The sequence below is a fragment of the Cetorhinus maximus genome, chromosome 1 (genome assembly GCF_964194155.1).
Source record: "Cetorhinus maximus chromosome 1, sCetMax3.hap1.1, whole genome shotgun sequence".
Taxonomy (NCBI): domain Eukaryota; kingdom Metazoa; phylum Chordata; class Chondrichthyes; order Lamniformes; family Cetorhinidae; genus Cetorhinus; species Cetorhinus maximus.
The window spans coordinates 163,275,718-163,290,503 of NC_135879.1; the positions used below are offsets into that span (position 1 = coordinate 163,275,718).

The 14,786-nt window shown below is 44.3% G+C and overlaps 1 protein-coding gene across 1 annotated transcript in view; it reads left to right on the forward strand.

Annotated features, from left to right (window-relative positions):
* Positions 1-323: 323 nt before the first annotated feature.
* The window catches only part of elovl7a (ELOVL fatty acid elongase 7a), a 36,005-nt gene continuing 21,542 nt past the window's right edge, over positions 324-14,786 (forward strand). Inside the window, exons 1-3 of the mRNA XM_078549310.1 lie at positions 324-431; positions 6,499-6,689; positions 12,705-12,785. Of these exons, the coding sequence (XP_078405436.1) occupies positions 368-431; positions 6,499-6,689; positions 12,705-12,785 (336 nt within the window). The 5' untranslated portion in view covers positions 324-367. The remainder of the gene's footprint in view (positions 432-6,498; positions 6,690-12,704; positions 12,786-14,786) is intronic.

A 14,786-nucleotide genomic window follows, 5' to 3' on the forward strand; every position in this document is an offset into this window, starting at 1 on the left:
TTAAAGGGGAATGCACATGATTTGCCTAAATTTTATTCTGAACCTATTTTCTGGAAAATGCTGCACTGAGCTGTTCACTAATTCATTTTGTGTCTCTTCCATTCTCTTGTGCTCATGCTCTCTACAATTGTTAGTGAATTTAGTTCGTTCTTAAACTGCAGATCTAATGGGTTCTAATCATTCTCACACCTTGTGAAGCCAGCTTGTACCTAGTTAATAGAAAAAGTATCCTGGATATTTTGTAGTGCTTTTGAGAGAAAATTGGTATCACATTACCACCTCCAATGAAACAGATTTATAGGAAGTAACTTGCATTTTGTTTGCAGGACTGCAGTACTCCTGAGTAGAATTTTGTGCATTGCTGGAAATGTCCTTCAAAGAACTGACAGCCAGAGCCGTGCTCCTATATGATGAATGGATTAAAGATGCAGGTAAGTGCCTTTCTGTGCAGACCAGAACTAGGAAGAACTTGATGTTATTTTGGATATTAGGCTATCTTTGAACGTGACGGAGGAGGGGTGGGGTTCTGTTGCAGGGTGGGAGGAGGGGGGCACGGGTATCATGGTACACGTTCCGTGCCCCGCTCTTTCTCACGCCCATAATACCTTGCATTCTCTGAGTGACCCAATCCCACCTCGATGTTTCTGAAAGACCTTTAAGGACCTGCAGGCTATTGGAATCAAAGCAATCTTCCAAGATTAGAATTTTCATAATCTTTACCAGTAACTTATCCACTATTGATTTAATAATGACTAATATTCAGCTTTGCAATTTTTTAAAAACAAAATACATATGAAATTCTGTGTGTGAGCTGGGTGGGGTCATTAAAAGCAGTTACACAATTTTTTTCTTTGTTCTGAGGGTGGTGACTTCTTGGGGATGTACTACTTAGGTGGTTATCAACAGCCCCTTATCACAGCAGGAACTTACAAAGCTTATCAGTTTCATTATTTGCGTTGAGAAGTGTTCTATAAGAACATGATCCTGGCATTGTCCCAGACTCTCAGGTTTTCCTGCTCTCTTCAAAACTCCCTCCCTCCCCCTAGTTGATTTAACAATTGTGGAAAATCAGGTGAGTCAAGTATATACTAACTTCATTCATTTCTCCAACCACCATGTGAGGCTGCTATACAAAGAGCAAGTCTAAATATTATCCTAATGTATTAAGCACTGGGACTTTAAGAGGGCTCATTTTAGTCATTCATTTTAGGTTACTCTGGCAGAACCCAAACTGGGCTTCAGTGAGCAGGTTATTGATAAGCAAGTGCCGCTTGATTGCACTGTTGATGACTCCTTCCGTCATTTTACTGATGATAGAGAGTAGCTTGATGGGGTGATAATTGGCTGGGTTGGATTTATCCTGCTTCTTGTGTACAAGACATACCTGGGCAATTTTCCACATAGCCAGATAGATGCCTATGTTATAGCTGTATGGAGCAGCTTGGCTAGGGGTGCAGCAAGCTCTGGAGCACAAGTCTTAGGTACTATTGCCGGAACATTGTCAGGCCCATAGCCTTTGCAGCATCCAGTGCCGTCAGCAGTTTCTTGATATCACGAGGAGTGAATTGAATTGGCTGAACTCTGGCATCTGGAATGCTGGGGGTCTCTGGAGGAGGGAGAGATGGATCATTCACTCAGCACTTCTGGCTGAAGATTGTTATGAATGTTTCAGCTTTATCTTTTGGACTGATGTGCTGGGCTCCCTCATCATTGAGGACGTCAGTAAACCAGGGACTGTAATGGTCACTCCTACTGATACTGTCATAGACAGATGCATCTGCGGCAGGCAGGTTGGTGAGGATGAGGTCAAGTATGTTTTTCCCTCTTGGTTCCCTCACCACCTGCCGCAGACCCAGTCTAGCAGCTATGTCCTTTAGGACTCGGCCAGCTCGGTCTGTGGTGGTGCTACCGAGCCACTCTTGGTGATTGAGATTGAAGTTCCCCATCCAGAGTACATTCTATGCCCTTGCCACCCTTAGAGTTTTCTCCAAGTGGTGGTCAATATGGAGTACTGATTCATCAGCTGAGGGGGGTGGGGTGGGGTGGGGGTTGGGGAGGTGCTCGGGGGTGCAGTATGTAGTAATCCGCAGGAGGTTTCACTATTGATGCTTGATGCCATGAGACTTCATGTGGGCTGGAGTTGATGTTGAGGACTCCCAGAGCAGCTCCCTCCTGAAAGTATACCACACTGTGCCGCTACCTCTGCTGGGTCTGTCCTGCCGGTAGGACAGGACATGCCCAGGGATGGTGATGGTGGAGTCTGGGACATGATCTGTAAGGTATAATCCTGTGATGATGACTATGTTAGGCTGTTATAAAAGCAAAATACTGCAGATGCTGGAAATTGGAAACAAAAACAAAAATTGCTGGAAAAATTCAGCAGGTCTGACAGCATCTGTGGAGAGAAATACAAAGTTAACATTGAGTCTGTATGACTCTTTAGATAGATAGAGGCAAAGGAGAGATTGCAAAAGATGTCATAAACAAAAGGTCGAAGGGGTGTTGATGGTGACATTAAGAGTAGAAAGAAGAATGAGTAAGTGACAGATGGCCCTAGTGGGGTGGTGTGGGGAAAAAAGATCAAAATAGGCTAAAAGGTGGGGATAAAACAATGAATGGAAATAAATTTAAAAAATAATAAAATAGGTGGAAAAATATATATAAATATATTTTTTTTTAATTTTTTAATTGAAAAAAGGGGATCAAAAAGAGGTGAAGATGGATGAGAGAGCTCATGATCTGAAGTTGTTGAATTCAATGTTAAGTCCGGAAGGCTGTAAAGTGCCTAATCGGAAGATGAGGTGCTGTTCCTCTAGTTTGCGTTGAGCTTCACTGGAACATTGCAGCAGACCAAGGGCAGACATGTGGGCATGAGAGCAGGGTGTTGTGTTGAAATGGCAAGCAAGAGGAAGGTCTGGGTCATGCTTGGGGACAGTGGTCACTCAGTCTGCGTTTGGTCTCCCCAATGCAGCGGAGGCCGCGTTGGGAGCAGCGAATGCAGTAGACCAAATTGAGGAAAGTGCAAATGAAGCGCTGCTTCACCTGAAAGGAGTGTTTGGGCCCTTGGACGGTGAGGAGGGGGAAAGTAATGGGGCAGATGTTGCACCATCTGCGATTGCATGAGGCGGCACCATGGGAGGTGGTTGAGGTGTTGGGCGTGATGGAGGAGTAGACCAGGGTGTCCTGTAGGGAACACCAGACATGGAATGCCGACTGGGGGGGTGGGGTGAAGGGAACGTGTGTTTGGTGGTGGAATCATGCTGGAGTTGGCGGAAATGGTGGAGGGTGATCCTTTGAATGCGGAGGCTGGTGGAGTGAAAAGTGAGGACAAGGGGGACCCTACCATGGTTCTGGGAGGGAGAGGAAAGTGTGAGGGCAGAGGCGCGGGAGATGGGTCGGACACTGCCGTTAACTGCCGTGGGTGGGAAACCTCATTTAAGGAAGAAGGAAGACATGTCAGAAGCACTGTTTTGGAAAGTGGCGTCAACGGAACATATGTGACGGAACTGAGAGAATGGGATGGAGTCCTTACAGGAAGCAAGGCCTGAGGAATTGAAGTTGAGGTAGCTGTGGGAGTCTGGCTTGTAATGAATATTGGTGGACGGTATTATCACCAGAAATTGAGACAGAGAGGTCAAGGAAGGGAAGGGAAGTGTCAGTAATGGACCATGTGAAAGTGATGGACGGGTGGAAATTGGAAGAAAAATTAATAAATTTGTCCAGGTCTGGACGAGAACATGAAGCAGCACCGAAGTAATCATTGATGTATCAGAGAAAGAGTTGTGGGAGGGGGCCTGAGTAGGACTGGAACAAGGAATGTTCCACATACCCCATAAAGAGACAGGCATAACTGGGCCCATGCGGGTACCCATAGCCACACCTTTTATTTGGAGGGACTGAGACGAGTTTAAGGGGAAATTGTTCAGTGAGAGGACAAGTTCAGCCAGACGGAGGAGAGTGGTGGTGGATGGGGATTGTTCGGGCCTCTGTTCAAGGAAGAAGCGTAGACCTCTCAGATAATCCTGGTGGGGGATGGAGATGTAGAGGGATTGGACGTCCATGGTGAAGAGGAGGCGCTTAGAGCCAGAGAGCTGGAAATTGTTGATATGATGTAGGACATCAGAGGAATCGCGGATGTAGGTGGGAACGGACTGGACAAGAGGAGAGAGAACGGAGTCAAGATAGGAAGAAATGAGTTCTGTGGGGCAGGAACAGGCTGACACGATCGGTCTACCAGGACAGTCCTGTTTGTGGATTTTGGGGAGAAGGTAGAAGCGGGCTGTCCAAGGTTGGAAGCTGTGGAGGGAAGATCTCCAGAGGAGATGAGGTCAGTGATAATCCTGGAAATAATGGCTTGATGTTCGGTGGTGGGGTCATGGTCTAGGGGGAGATAGGAGGAAGTGTCTGTGAGTTGGCGCTCAGCCTCTGCGAGGTAGAGGTCAATACGTCAGGCAACAGCACCATCACCCTTGTCGGCAGGTTTGATAACAAAGTCCGGTTGGACATGAGCGAACGAAGTGCGGCAAGTTCAGAAGGAGACAGGTTAGAAAGGGTGAGAGGAGCAGAGAAGTTGAGACAGCCGATGTCACGCCAACAGTTCTCAATAAAAAGATCAAGAGAAGGTAAGAGGTCCAGGTGGAGGGAGAATACTGGAGGCAGGTGAAAGGATCCGTTGAACGGGGGGAAGGACTCCTGCCCAAGGAAGTGAGCACGGAGACGAAGGCGGCGGAAGAAGAGTTCAGCATTGTGCTGAGCCCGGAATTCATTGAGGTGAGAGCGTAAGGGTATGAAACTCAGTCCTTTGCTGAGTACTGAACTGAATGTTCAGCATCAGAGTGGGGAAGGTCAGGGGGTATGCTGAATACACAGCTGGGGCTGGGATTAGAAGACGGGATAGGGGAAGAGGGACGGGAAAAGGTGGAGGGTCCTGGATGGGCGTTGGTATCAATGAATTTTTGGAGCTTGTGTTCCTTAGCACCTGTCAGGGTGTTGTTTGACTAGCCTGAGACAGTTTTCTCAATTTTGGCACAAGCCTGCAGATGTTAGTAAGGAGGGTTTTGCAGGGTCAATCATATTTCTGCGGATCTGAAGTCCCATGTAGGCCAAACCAGGGCAAGTGAACCAGATGGTTTTGTACGACAATTGACAGTGGTTTCATGGTAGTCATCAGACTTTTAATTCCATAATTTTATTGAATTCAAGCTCTACCAGCTGCTGTGGCGGGATTTGAACCTGGGTGCTGGGTCCCCACTGCAGTACCGGCCCAGTGACAATACCACTACGCCACCACCTCCCCCTAAGGGGGGTGAGAGTGCCTTTGACACCAAGGCAGCATTTGACAGAGTGTAGCATCAAGGAGTCCTAGCAAAACTGGAGTCAAAGGCTATCGGGAGGGGAAATCTCTCCGCTCGATGGAGCCTTATTTAGCACAAAGGAAGATGGTTGTTGGAGGTCAATCATCTCAGTTCCAGGACATCACTGCAGGGGTTCCTCAGGGTAGTGTCCTTGGCCCAACCATCTTCAGCTGCTTCATCAATGACCTTCCTTCCACCATAAGGTCAGAAGTGGGGATGTTCGCTAATGATTGCATGATGTTCAGCACCATTTGCAACTCCTCAGATACTGAAGCAGTCCATGTCCAAATGTAGCAAGACCTGGACAATATCCAGGCTTGGGCTGACAAAGTGGCAAGTAACATTTGTGCCACACAAGTGTCAGGCAATGACCGCCTTCAACAAGAGAGAGTCCAACCATCACCCCTTGATGTCTGATGGCATTACAATCACTGAATCCCCCACCATCGACATCCTGGGGGCTGCCATTGTCCAGAAACTGAAGTGGACTAGCCATATAAATACTATGGCTACAAGAGCAGGTCAGAGAGTAACTCGCTTCTTGACTCCCCAAAGCATGTCCACCACCCACAATGCACAAGTCGGGAGTGTAATGGAGTACTCCCCACTTGCCTGGATGAGTGCAGCTCCAACAACACTTGACACCATCCAGAACAAAGCAGCCCGCTTAATTGGCAACCCATCCACTAACATTCACTCCCTCCACCATTGATGCACAGTGGCAGCAGTGTGTACCATCTACAAGATGCACTGCAGAAACTCATCAAGGCTCCTTCGGTAGCACCTTCTAAACCCATGACCACTACCACCTGGAAGGACAAGGGCAGCAGACACATGGGAACACCACCACCTGGAAGTTCCCCTCCAAGCCACTCACCATCCTGACTTGGAAAGATATCACTGTTCCTTCACTTTTGTTGAGTCAAAATCCTGGAACTCCCTCCCTGACAGCACTTTAGGCGTACCCATGCCACATGGACGGCAGCAGTTCAAGAAAGCAGCTCACCACCATCTTCTAGGGGGCTATTAAGAAATGTTGGCCTAGCCAGCAACGCCCACATCCGTGAAATGAAAAAAGAAATATAAATTATGAAATTGAAGTAAAGCTAAGACAGCAAAACTTATGTTTTTTTTCTTCTTGTAGATCCCAGAGTTGAAGACTGGCCATTAATGTCTTCTCCACTCCCACAAACAATTATCCTTGGAGCCTACATCTACTTTGTAACATTCTTTGGACCAAAACTGATGGAGAACAGGAAGCCATTGAACTTGAAGCAAATAATGATTGTGTACAATTTTTCCATGGTGATCTTTTCAATATATATGTGTTATGAAGTGAGTATTTTCTTTCTGTAATTTGACTACTTTTGTAAAACTTGCACCTTTTAGAAGACTATTCATGAAATTCATTGTGTTGAATTTGCATTTTTTAGCTGTTAGGGCTATTTGAAAGGATTAAGCTGCAAGTTCATATTTCCTTGTGTGTGAGAGCACATTGCTGATTTCTACTTTTGCCCACGTTCACAGCAAACTTGTTCCTATTCTTTTCTTCATGGTATTACATATTTTTATTTACTTCAAATTTGAAAGGTGCAAGTTTGAACCTCCCTGATGTCCAGTAAGCTTAGTCATCCATCACATCTTGTTTAACCAAGTCGAGCAGTGCTGTCTTTGATTCTCAGCTGTGAAAGCCACCTACTATTCCAGGATTGTGCTGAAGGGCAGGTGTAACATCTCGGGGCACTCTTTCTCTCATCAATCAATTGCCTCCATAATCTCCTCCCCTGCCTCTTTTGGGCTGTTCTCGTAGTTCCACCCCCCCACCGGCCCCCACAGACACAGTGCAGGAAGCTCATGGGTTTCTTTGGGCTGAAGAATTTCTGAGCAGCTGCCTTCCAAAACACCAGTCAGGCTTTTGCACTCACTCGTGCTCTCGCCTGAACCCTGTTTTTTCAGCTTTTCCCTTATCCCATAAGCAATATACCCTCTAATGTTTATTTGTAGGCATGGCTCATTAATTTTGTGCGTGGGCCCTTTGTTTTTGGTACAGCTGTGCGCACACGGTATGTTTAAGGGACCAAATTGTCTGCAGCCTGTGCAGGAACTTTTGGGTTACACAGCTTACCGGGATCACTGCTCATGAGCTTCACTTCCTGTTCCTTCAGTCAACCTCCCACTCAACGGAACAAGCATATTCTCCTTTCTTGCTGTAATGCTGCCTTAATATAATTATCAGTTTGTTTTCCCCTCCAGTACATAGCTTCTTCCTTTCTTGCCACCTCAAAAAAATTTGGTCTTGCTGTCTTCATCAAATAGCTCTCTATCTCTAATATTCCTCAAATGTTTGGCTTGATCTCACATCTCCATCTCCATCTCTCGCATGGCTCTGTTTGACTCCCTGTAGTCCAATATCCAATTACACTCTCACAACTCTGAAACAACATTTTCTGTGCTGCTTTATCCCTTCTACAGAATTTTGAAATGCAATCTGTCGTCTAGCTTTGTGTTGCCCTCAGTTCCATTTCTACTTATCCAAACGCAGCCATCACATTTCTACCAATAGTTGCCTTTTGTCTCCTTCGCATTAGCGTGAGTTACCTGCAGATTTGTCTTCAAGCCCCACCTTATTCATATTTACATGCTGTTCCTCAGTAACATCATGCAGTACCATAGGGTCTGCTTTGCTGATTATACAGCTCTATTTATCCACCACCACCTTTTGGTTTCTTATCTGCCTTTGTGTTGTCAGACTGCTTGAACCATCATCCAGAGGTGAGTTACAACTTCCTCTAACTCAACAGATGACCAAATTTTCAGTTCCATGCCATGTATTTCTTCTGTCTCCATGGACTTTGTCTCGAGCAAAATTAAACCATTTCTAATCATGGGACATCTTATTTAATTTTGAGCTGTTTCAGATCCCATATTCTCTACAGTAACGCTGCCTACTTTCACCTTTGCAACATTGCTCTTCCCTGCCTCTAAATCCCTGTCTTTGCCTCTCCCAGTTTTCACTCGTCCAATTCTCACCCAGCTGGCTTCCCTTCCTATATGTGTAAGACTCTGCTGCATATCTCCTGTCTTCACAGACCTATTTTGGCTCTCACCCCCAGTGCCTTAAGTTTAATTTTTTTAAATCTACTAATGGCCTTGTCCCACCATATCTGTGCAATCTCTTCCTACCTTGTTTTTTCTCCTCCCTTCACCCCAGTATTTGCAACCAAGCCTTGCTGTGGTTATTGTCTCTGAAACTCTGTGTAAATCCAAACCTCTGTTTTTTGTGAAAAATACATCTGTGAAGTAAGTGTATTCACCCAGCAGAATCTCTCCGTTCCTGTCAAAGCAACGGTTTCTGTTTTGCTTGTTGCTTTCATGTTAAAGGCACTGCATAAAAGCAATTTGCCATCCCATTGCTCAAAGGCAGTAAGAATAATTGGTGCGGAAAGTGGAGGAATCATCATTGCTCTATGGAGTGTGCTCTTTTGTAGCTGGGGAGGGAGGTAAAGTACAATTTTGTTGACCCAGGTGCTTAGTGCACATTACTGGCTATTCCATTTTCCAACACAGGCATGCGACAACTTTGTCGGCGTGACAATTCATCTCATATAATCACATTTTTATGTAGATCATTGGGAAATATTCCAAGAATCCTTGTTGGATGTAAAGCCACTTTGAGTAGATTTCTAAATGGTGCACTTTTGGGTCAATGCGGAAAATGAAATCCATCCAGCATTATTTAATCTCTCTAGCTGTAAAACTCAATAATTTTCACCTCATATAAGATTATATTTATTTTGTATTCCCACTGTGGACTTGCCTCCTAACTATGCTCAGTTTATTTGAGGCCTGTTTCCTTATCACTATTGTCTCATTTACATTTTTGGCTGCTTATCCTTTCTTACACTTGCATAGTAATCACAAAGTAGGTTCAATTTCTTATTTGCTCCTCCTTCCACATCAGTTCTTTACCCAACTTTATTCCCAGAATTAAATCAAGCAGCACTTCTTTCCTCATTTTATTTGAAAAACATTGACCTGTGTATTATGTTCTTCTCTTTGATGTAAAGGTACCAATTGCACAACAAGAACTGGTGGTAATAATATGGGTTCTTTATTTGAAAACAATTATATACTGAGAGTTAACTAGGAGGGAGTTTGTACATCTAGCCAGTCTACAAGCAGAGATCAGAAGTCATGGGACTAATACATCACACTCCGTGTTGGTTGGTAGCAGTTGACAGCTGTTTGAGATAAGCATCCTTTAAAGCTACATATGCATCAGGTCACAACATCTCTTCCCCCCTTTTCTTGGTAAAGTTTTATCCTTAGAGAATTAGCAATTTGCATAACAGCAGAAAGAAAATAACATTGTGTCTGAACGTACTTTAACACAGAGTACTAAATTTACAAGTCTCTGAAATTTATCAGGGGCTTACTTGCTTACTGTCCAGACTTGGTGATGGCCATCTTTGCTGGAGGCTGCTGAACATTTTCAGAATACTGGTTAGGGGTGCTGTATTTGTGTTCTGTTCACAATAGGGTTACTCTGTTTCTGGTTGTGATATTGTTCTAATTTGGCATCTGTTCTGTCGCACTGTTATGCCATTTGATGTTTGCACTTGATCTTGGTTCTGGGCAAATGTTGACTATTTCTGCTGGATTCCATGTACCATCAGTTGGATGTTGGACTTGAACTTTCTATCCAATGTGCAGTTTGGGTAATTCTTTACCCTCATGCCGCTCATGGGCACCTTTCATCTTTCCCTAAGATAAAGGCAAAATGCTGTGGATGCTGGAAATCTGAAACAAAAACAAAAAATGCTGGAAAAGCTCAACAAGCCTGACAGCATCTGTGGAGAGAAAGACAGAGTTAACGTTTCGAGTCTGTATGACTCTTCTTCAACTCTGAAGAGTCATACGGACTCGAAACGTTAACTCTGTCTTTCTCTCCACAGATGCTGTCAGACCTGCTGAGTTTTTCCAGCGTTTTTGTTTCATCTTCCCCTGTTTTTCAATCAATGCACCTTGTGCTCCTGGGAGTATCAGTGAGTGATGACTGAGGAGGTTTGTCTGTGCTTGTCTGCTGCACAGTGCGGGACAATAAGCAGTTGCTATGATGAAGTTTCCACATTTGGAATGGGCATATGTATTTGGTTCCAACTGTGCCGTGCAGCCAGTTGGCTGATGATCTGTGTTGCAGATGGTGGTCTTCTCCCAGTGTAAGCACAGGATTTACAATGGCACCACTTGTGGTCTGTGATCCTCGTCGTTGTTTTGATGATAAAATGTATAGTGATCGAGGAAGGTCCTTGCAAGCTGGTATCATTGGACCTGTGGTGTCCACAACATGAAATATCTTGGGGAGACCAGGGTGAGTTTGTGTCACGTCAGCGTATTGGATCCCAGGGATGGAATCTCTGAGCCATTGTATGGTGAGTTTGGCTGTGATAGGCTGAATCATCACTTGTCACTTCTGTGGGTACATACATTTCAGTGCATAAAGTGGAAGAATGTTTGCACCCACACCGGTATCCAGTTTTGCATAGAAGTTACGCTGACCCTGCATCTGTGGACAATGTCACATGAGATGGAACATGTTCATAATTTACATAATTTTATTAAACTTTTTAAAACCCTAGATGAAACCTCATCCCACCAGTGGATGAGGTTTCATGTTTTTTCTATTTGCTGCCGGGGCTCCTGGCCGACCCGCCAACCTTAAGGTTGGACGGGCAGGTCCTTTAATTGTATAATTGATCCTTAGCCATTGACAGGTCAGTGGGCCCGCAGCTGATTTTGCTGAGCCCCCGCCTTCCTGAAAATTTAAATGGGCCGGGATGACGTCAGGGGTTCTGCCCGACATCATCCCGTGTCATTTTACGTGTCGGCGAGCGGGCCTTGCCCCCTGCACGCCAACGGCAAAATACTGCCCCTTGTCTCTGCATCTACCTACAAATTGGTCAATGGTCTCTGTAGGTTATTGCCTAAAAGACCAGCTTCACTTGTAATTGGTCTTCGAGTTTTGGCCATATTTTGTCTGGATTTTTAAGATGGTTGTTGCACAGACCTGTATGTTCAGTCTTTGGAGGCCTTCGCTGTCTATAACAATTCTAATTTTCATGGCTTGTTTGGTCTGTAAATATTGAGGTCCAGAAAATGTAGCCCTGCTTGTTGGAACAAATTAAACTCAGGTGGGTGATCTGTTGCTTTTCAATCGAGTGTTGGAAACTTTGTGGTCATCTTGTAGTTTTTGCGGAATTTCTAATGCTATGTGGAAGCCATTCAGGCTGATTCCCTTTTCCTCAAAAGACGGTGGAAGCAGAGTTTGTATATTTTTAAGGCGGAGGTAGATGGATTCTTGATATGCAAGGGGGTGAAAGGTTAACAGGTAGGTAGGAATGTGGAGTTGAGGTCAGCCATGATCCTATTGAATGGTGGAGCAGGCTCGAAGGGCTGAATGGCCTACTGCTCCTCTTTCATGTGTTGGTATTCTTTATCAGCTTAAAACTGCACAATTGGTTCCCAAAAATAGTAAAATTCCCAGAATGTATGCCATATAATTCAGTCATTGTAAATGAATGGTCATGATGAGCATTAACATAAAACCACATCTTGTCAAATTCTATGCAAAACCACAGGGCCATATTTAATATAAAAATCACATGACCACGTGCATTTCCTGAATCTCATGTTCCATTTCTAGACAAATTTGTTGAAAATTACACTCTTGGCCTTGGTAAACAGTATATTATCCAATTTATTGAGTAAGGGATTTAACTAATGTGATTGTCGCATGCTAATTAAAGTTACAAGGGTAACCAATCACTTGTGGCTCTCCTATAAATTTCAAGCAATTTGTTTGGAAATCAGCTGCTTGCAGGTGTAATGGTCAACAAGAGACTTAATCTGAAAGTGAAGAATGCAATACTAAAAACATAATTTTTATATATATTACACTCCATGCATTTACCCCTGAATGTTTGGTGCTTTTATACCTGTACCAGTATTTGTTTAGTTTTGATTCTCTGCTGTCATTTGTATTTATATTAAATTTGGCTTCATCCTTGTGCGTGAAGGTTTTGATTCCATAGCTGATATTGGGATTGGAGTGTGGATAACTCAGATCCTGGACTCCCAAATCTAGACTAGGCTCTGGTACAAAACAAGTATTGTTTTGTATGACAAAGTGGCGCAGGAGTTGAAAAGAATTCCTGCAACCAAATTGAGTTGGCAAGGATTTTTTGGTGTGTAAGCAAGTGTTAACACACCTCTGATATTCATGGGTTTTTTGTGTGTGTTTGTGTGCACCTTGCAATAATTAACTTTTTTGGTTGCTTTACCAATTAACAGTTTCTTATGTCTGGCTGGGCCACTGGATACTCATTCCGCTGTGACATTGTGGATTACGCCAGGTCACCACAAGCCCTCAGGGTAAGTGAAAATTCAGCTGCCCTTTTTCAGTTCTGCTTGGAGCATATCTGGGTGTCAGATTTAATCTCCCTTGGTTAATTCTGAAAGTTGTTGAGGGAGAGGAGAGGCACATAGATTTGCAATTGGTCCTGCCAGAGAAACAACCTGCTATAGTAACAGCCAATTGTTTTGGCTGAGCAAAGTCTTACCACTGTTAGTTAGTTCATTGTACAACTTCCCACAAATCATGTTTATTTGCATGCAGCTATAATTTCCATATACAGGGGGAAACATCTGCTGAGAAGGGCAAGGGCAGAAGGCGCATGGGAAAAGCCATCACCCAAGTTCCCCTGTAAGTCAGACATCCTCTCGACCTGCAGAGACATCACTGTTCTTTTGTCACTGGATCAAAATTCTGCAAATCCCTTCCCAATAGCAGTAAAGGTGTACCTGCACCATATGAACTGCTGCATTTCAAAAAGGTGGTTCAACACCACGTTCTCCGGGACAATTAGGGATAATCAACAAACCAGTCAGTGAAGCTCACATCCTATGATCTAATAATAAAATATAAGCATGCATGAGTTTTAGATGGGATAACTTAAGCAAATTGAAGATAGTGAATTTAAAAAAGCCAAATCTCAGGGATTTCTGAATCTCAAATAGTCGCCTCTGGAAACAAAATATCAATTGAGGCTTGTTGTTGCATTCAATATGTTACTTTCTGTATCTGCATGTTTTAGATGGTGCAAGTTGTAATTTTTTCCTGTCTTGTTTTGAGACATTGAATACAGGCTCAATCTGTCCTTGAAGTAATGTAAATGAGTCCATGGCTTATTTAAAGACCAAGGGTATTATAAGACCATAAGACATAGGAGCAGAAATTAGGCCATTCGGCCCATCGAGTCTGCTCTGCCATTCAATCATGGCTGATAAGTTTCTCAACCCCATTCTCCCACCTTCTCCCCGTAACCTTTGATCCCCTTACCAATCAAGAACCTATCTATCTCGGTCTTAAATACATTCAATGACCTGGCCTCCACAGCCTTCTGTGGCAATGAATTCCATAGATTCACCACTCTCTGCCTAAAGAAGTTTCTCCTCATCTCTGTTCTAAAAGGTCTTCCCTTTACTCTGAGGCTGTGCCCTCGGGTCCTAGTCTCTCGTACTAATGGAAACATCTTTCCCACGTCCACTCTATCCAGGCCTTTCAGTATTCTGTAAGTTTCAATCAGATCCCCCCTCATCCTTCTAAACTCCATCGAGTATAGACCCAGAGTCCTCAAACGTTCCTCATATGTTAAGCCCTTCATTCCTGGGATCATTCCCGTGAACCTCCTCTGGACCCTCTCCAGGGCCAGCACATCCTTCCTGAGATATGGGGCCCAAAATTGCTCACAATATTCTAAATGTGGTCTGACCAGAGCCTTATAAAGCCTCAGCAGCACATCCCTGCTTTTATATTCCAGTCCTCTCGAAATAAATGCCAACATTGCATTTGCCTTCCTAACTACTGCGTCAACCTGCAAGTTAACCTTAAGAGAATCCTGGACTAGGACTCCCAAGTCCCTTTGTGCTCCAGGTTTCTGAATTCTCTCCCCATTTAGAAAATAGTCTGTGCCTCTATTCTTCCTACCAAAGTGCATGACCTCACACTTCCCCACATTGTATTCCACCTGCCACTTCTTTGCCCATTCTCCTAACCTGTCCAAATCCTTCTGCAGCCTCCCGGCCTCCTCAATACTACCTGTCCCTCCACCTATCTTTGTATCATCTGCAAACTTAGCCAGGATGCCCTCAGTTCCTTCATCTAGATCATTAATGTATAAAGTGAAAAGTTGTGGTCCCAACACTGAACCCTGCGGAACTCCACTAGTCACCGGCCGCCATCCTGAGAAGGACCCCCTTATCCCCACTCTCTGCCTCCTGCCAGACAGCCAATCTTCTATCCATGCTAGTACCTTGCCTCTAACACCATGGGCTCTTATCTTACTGAGCAGCCTCCTGTGCGGCACCTTGACA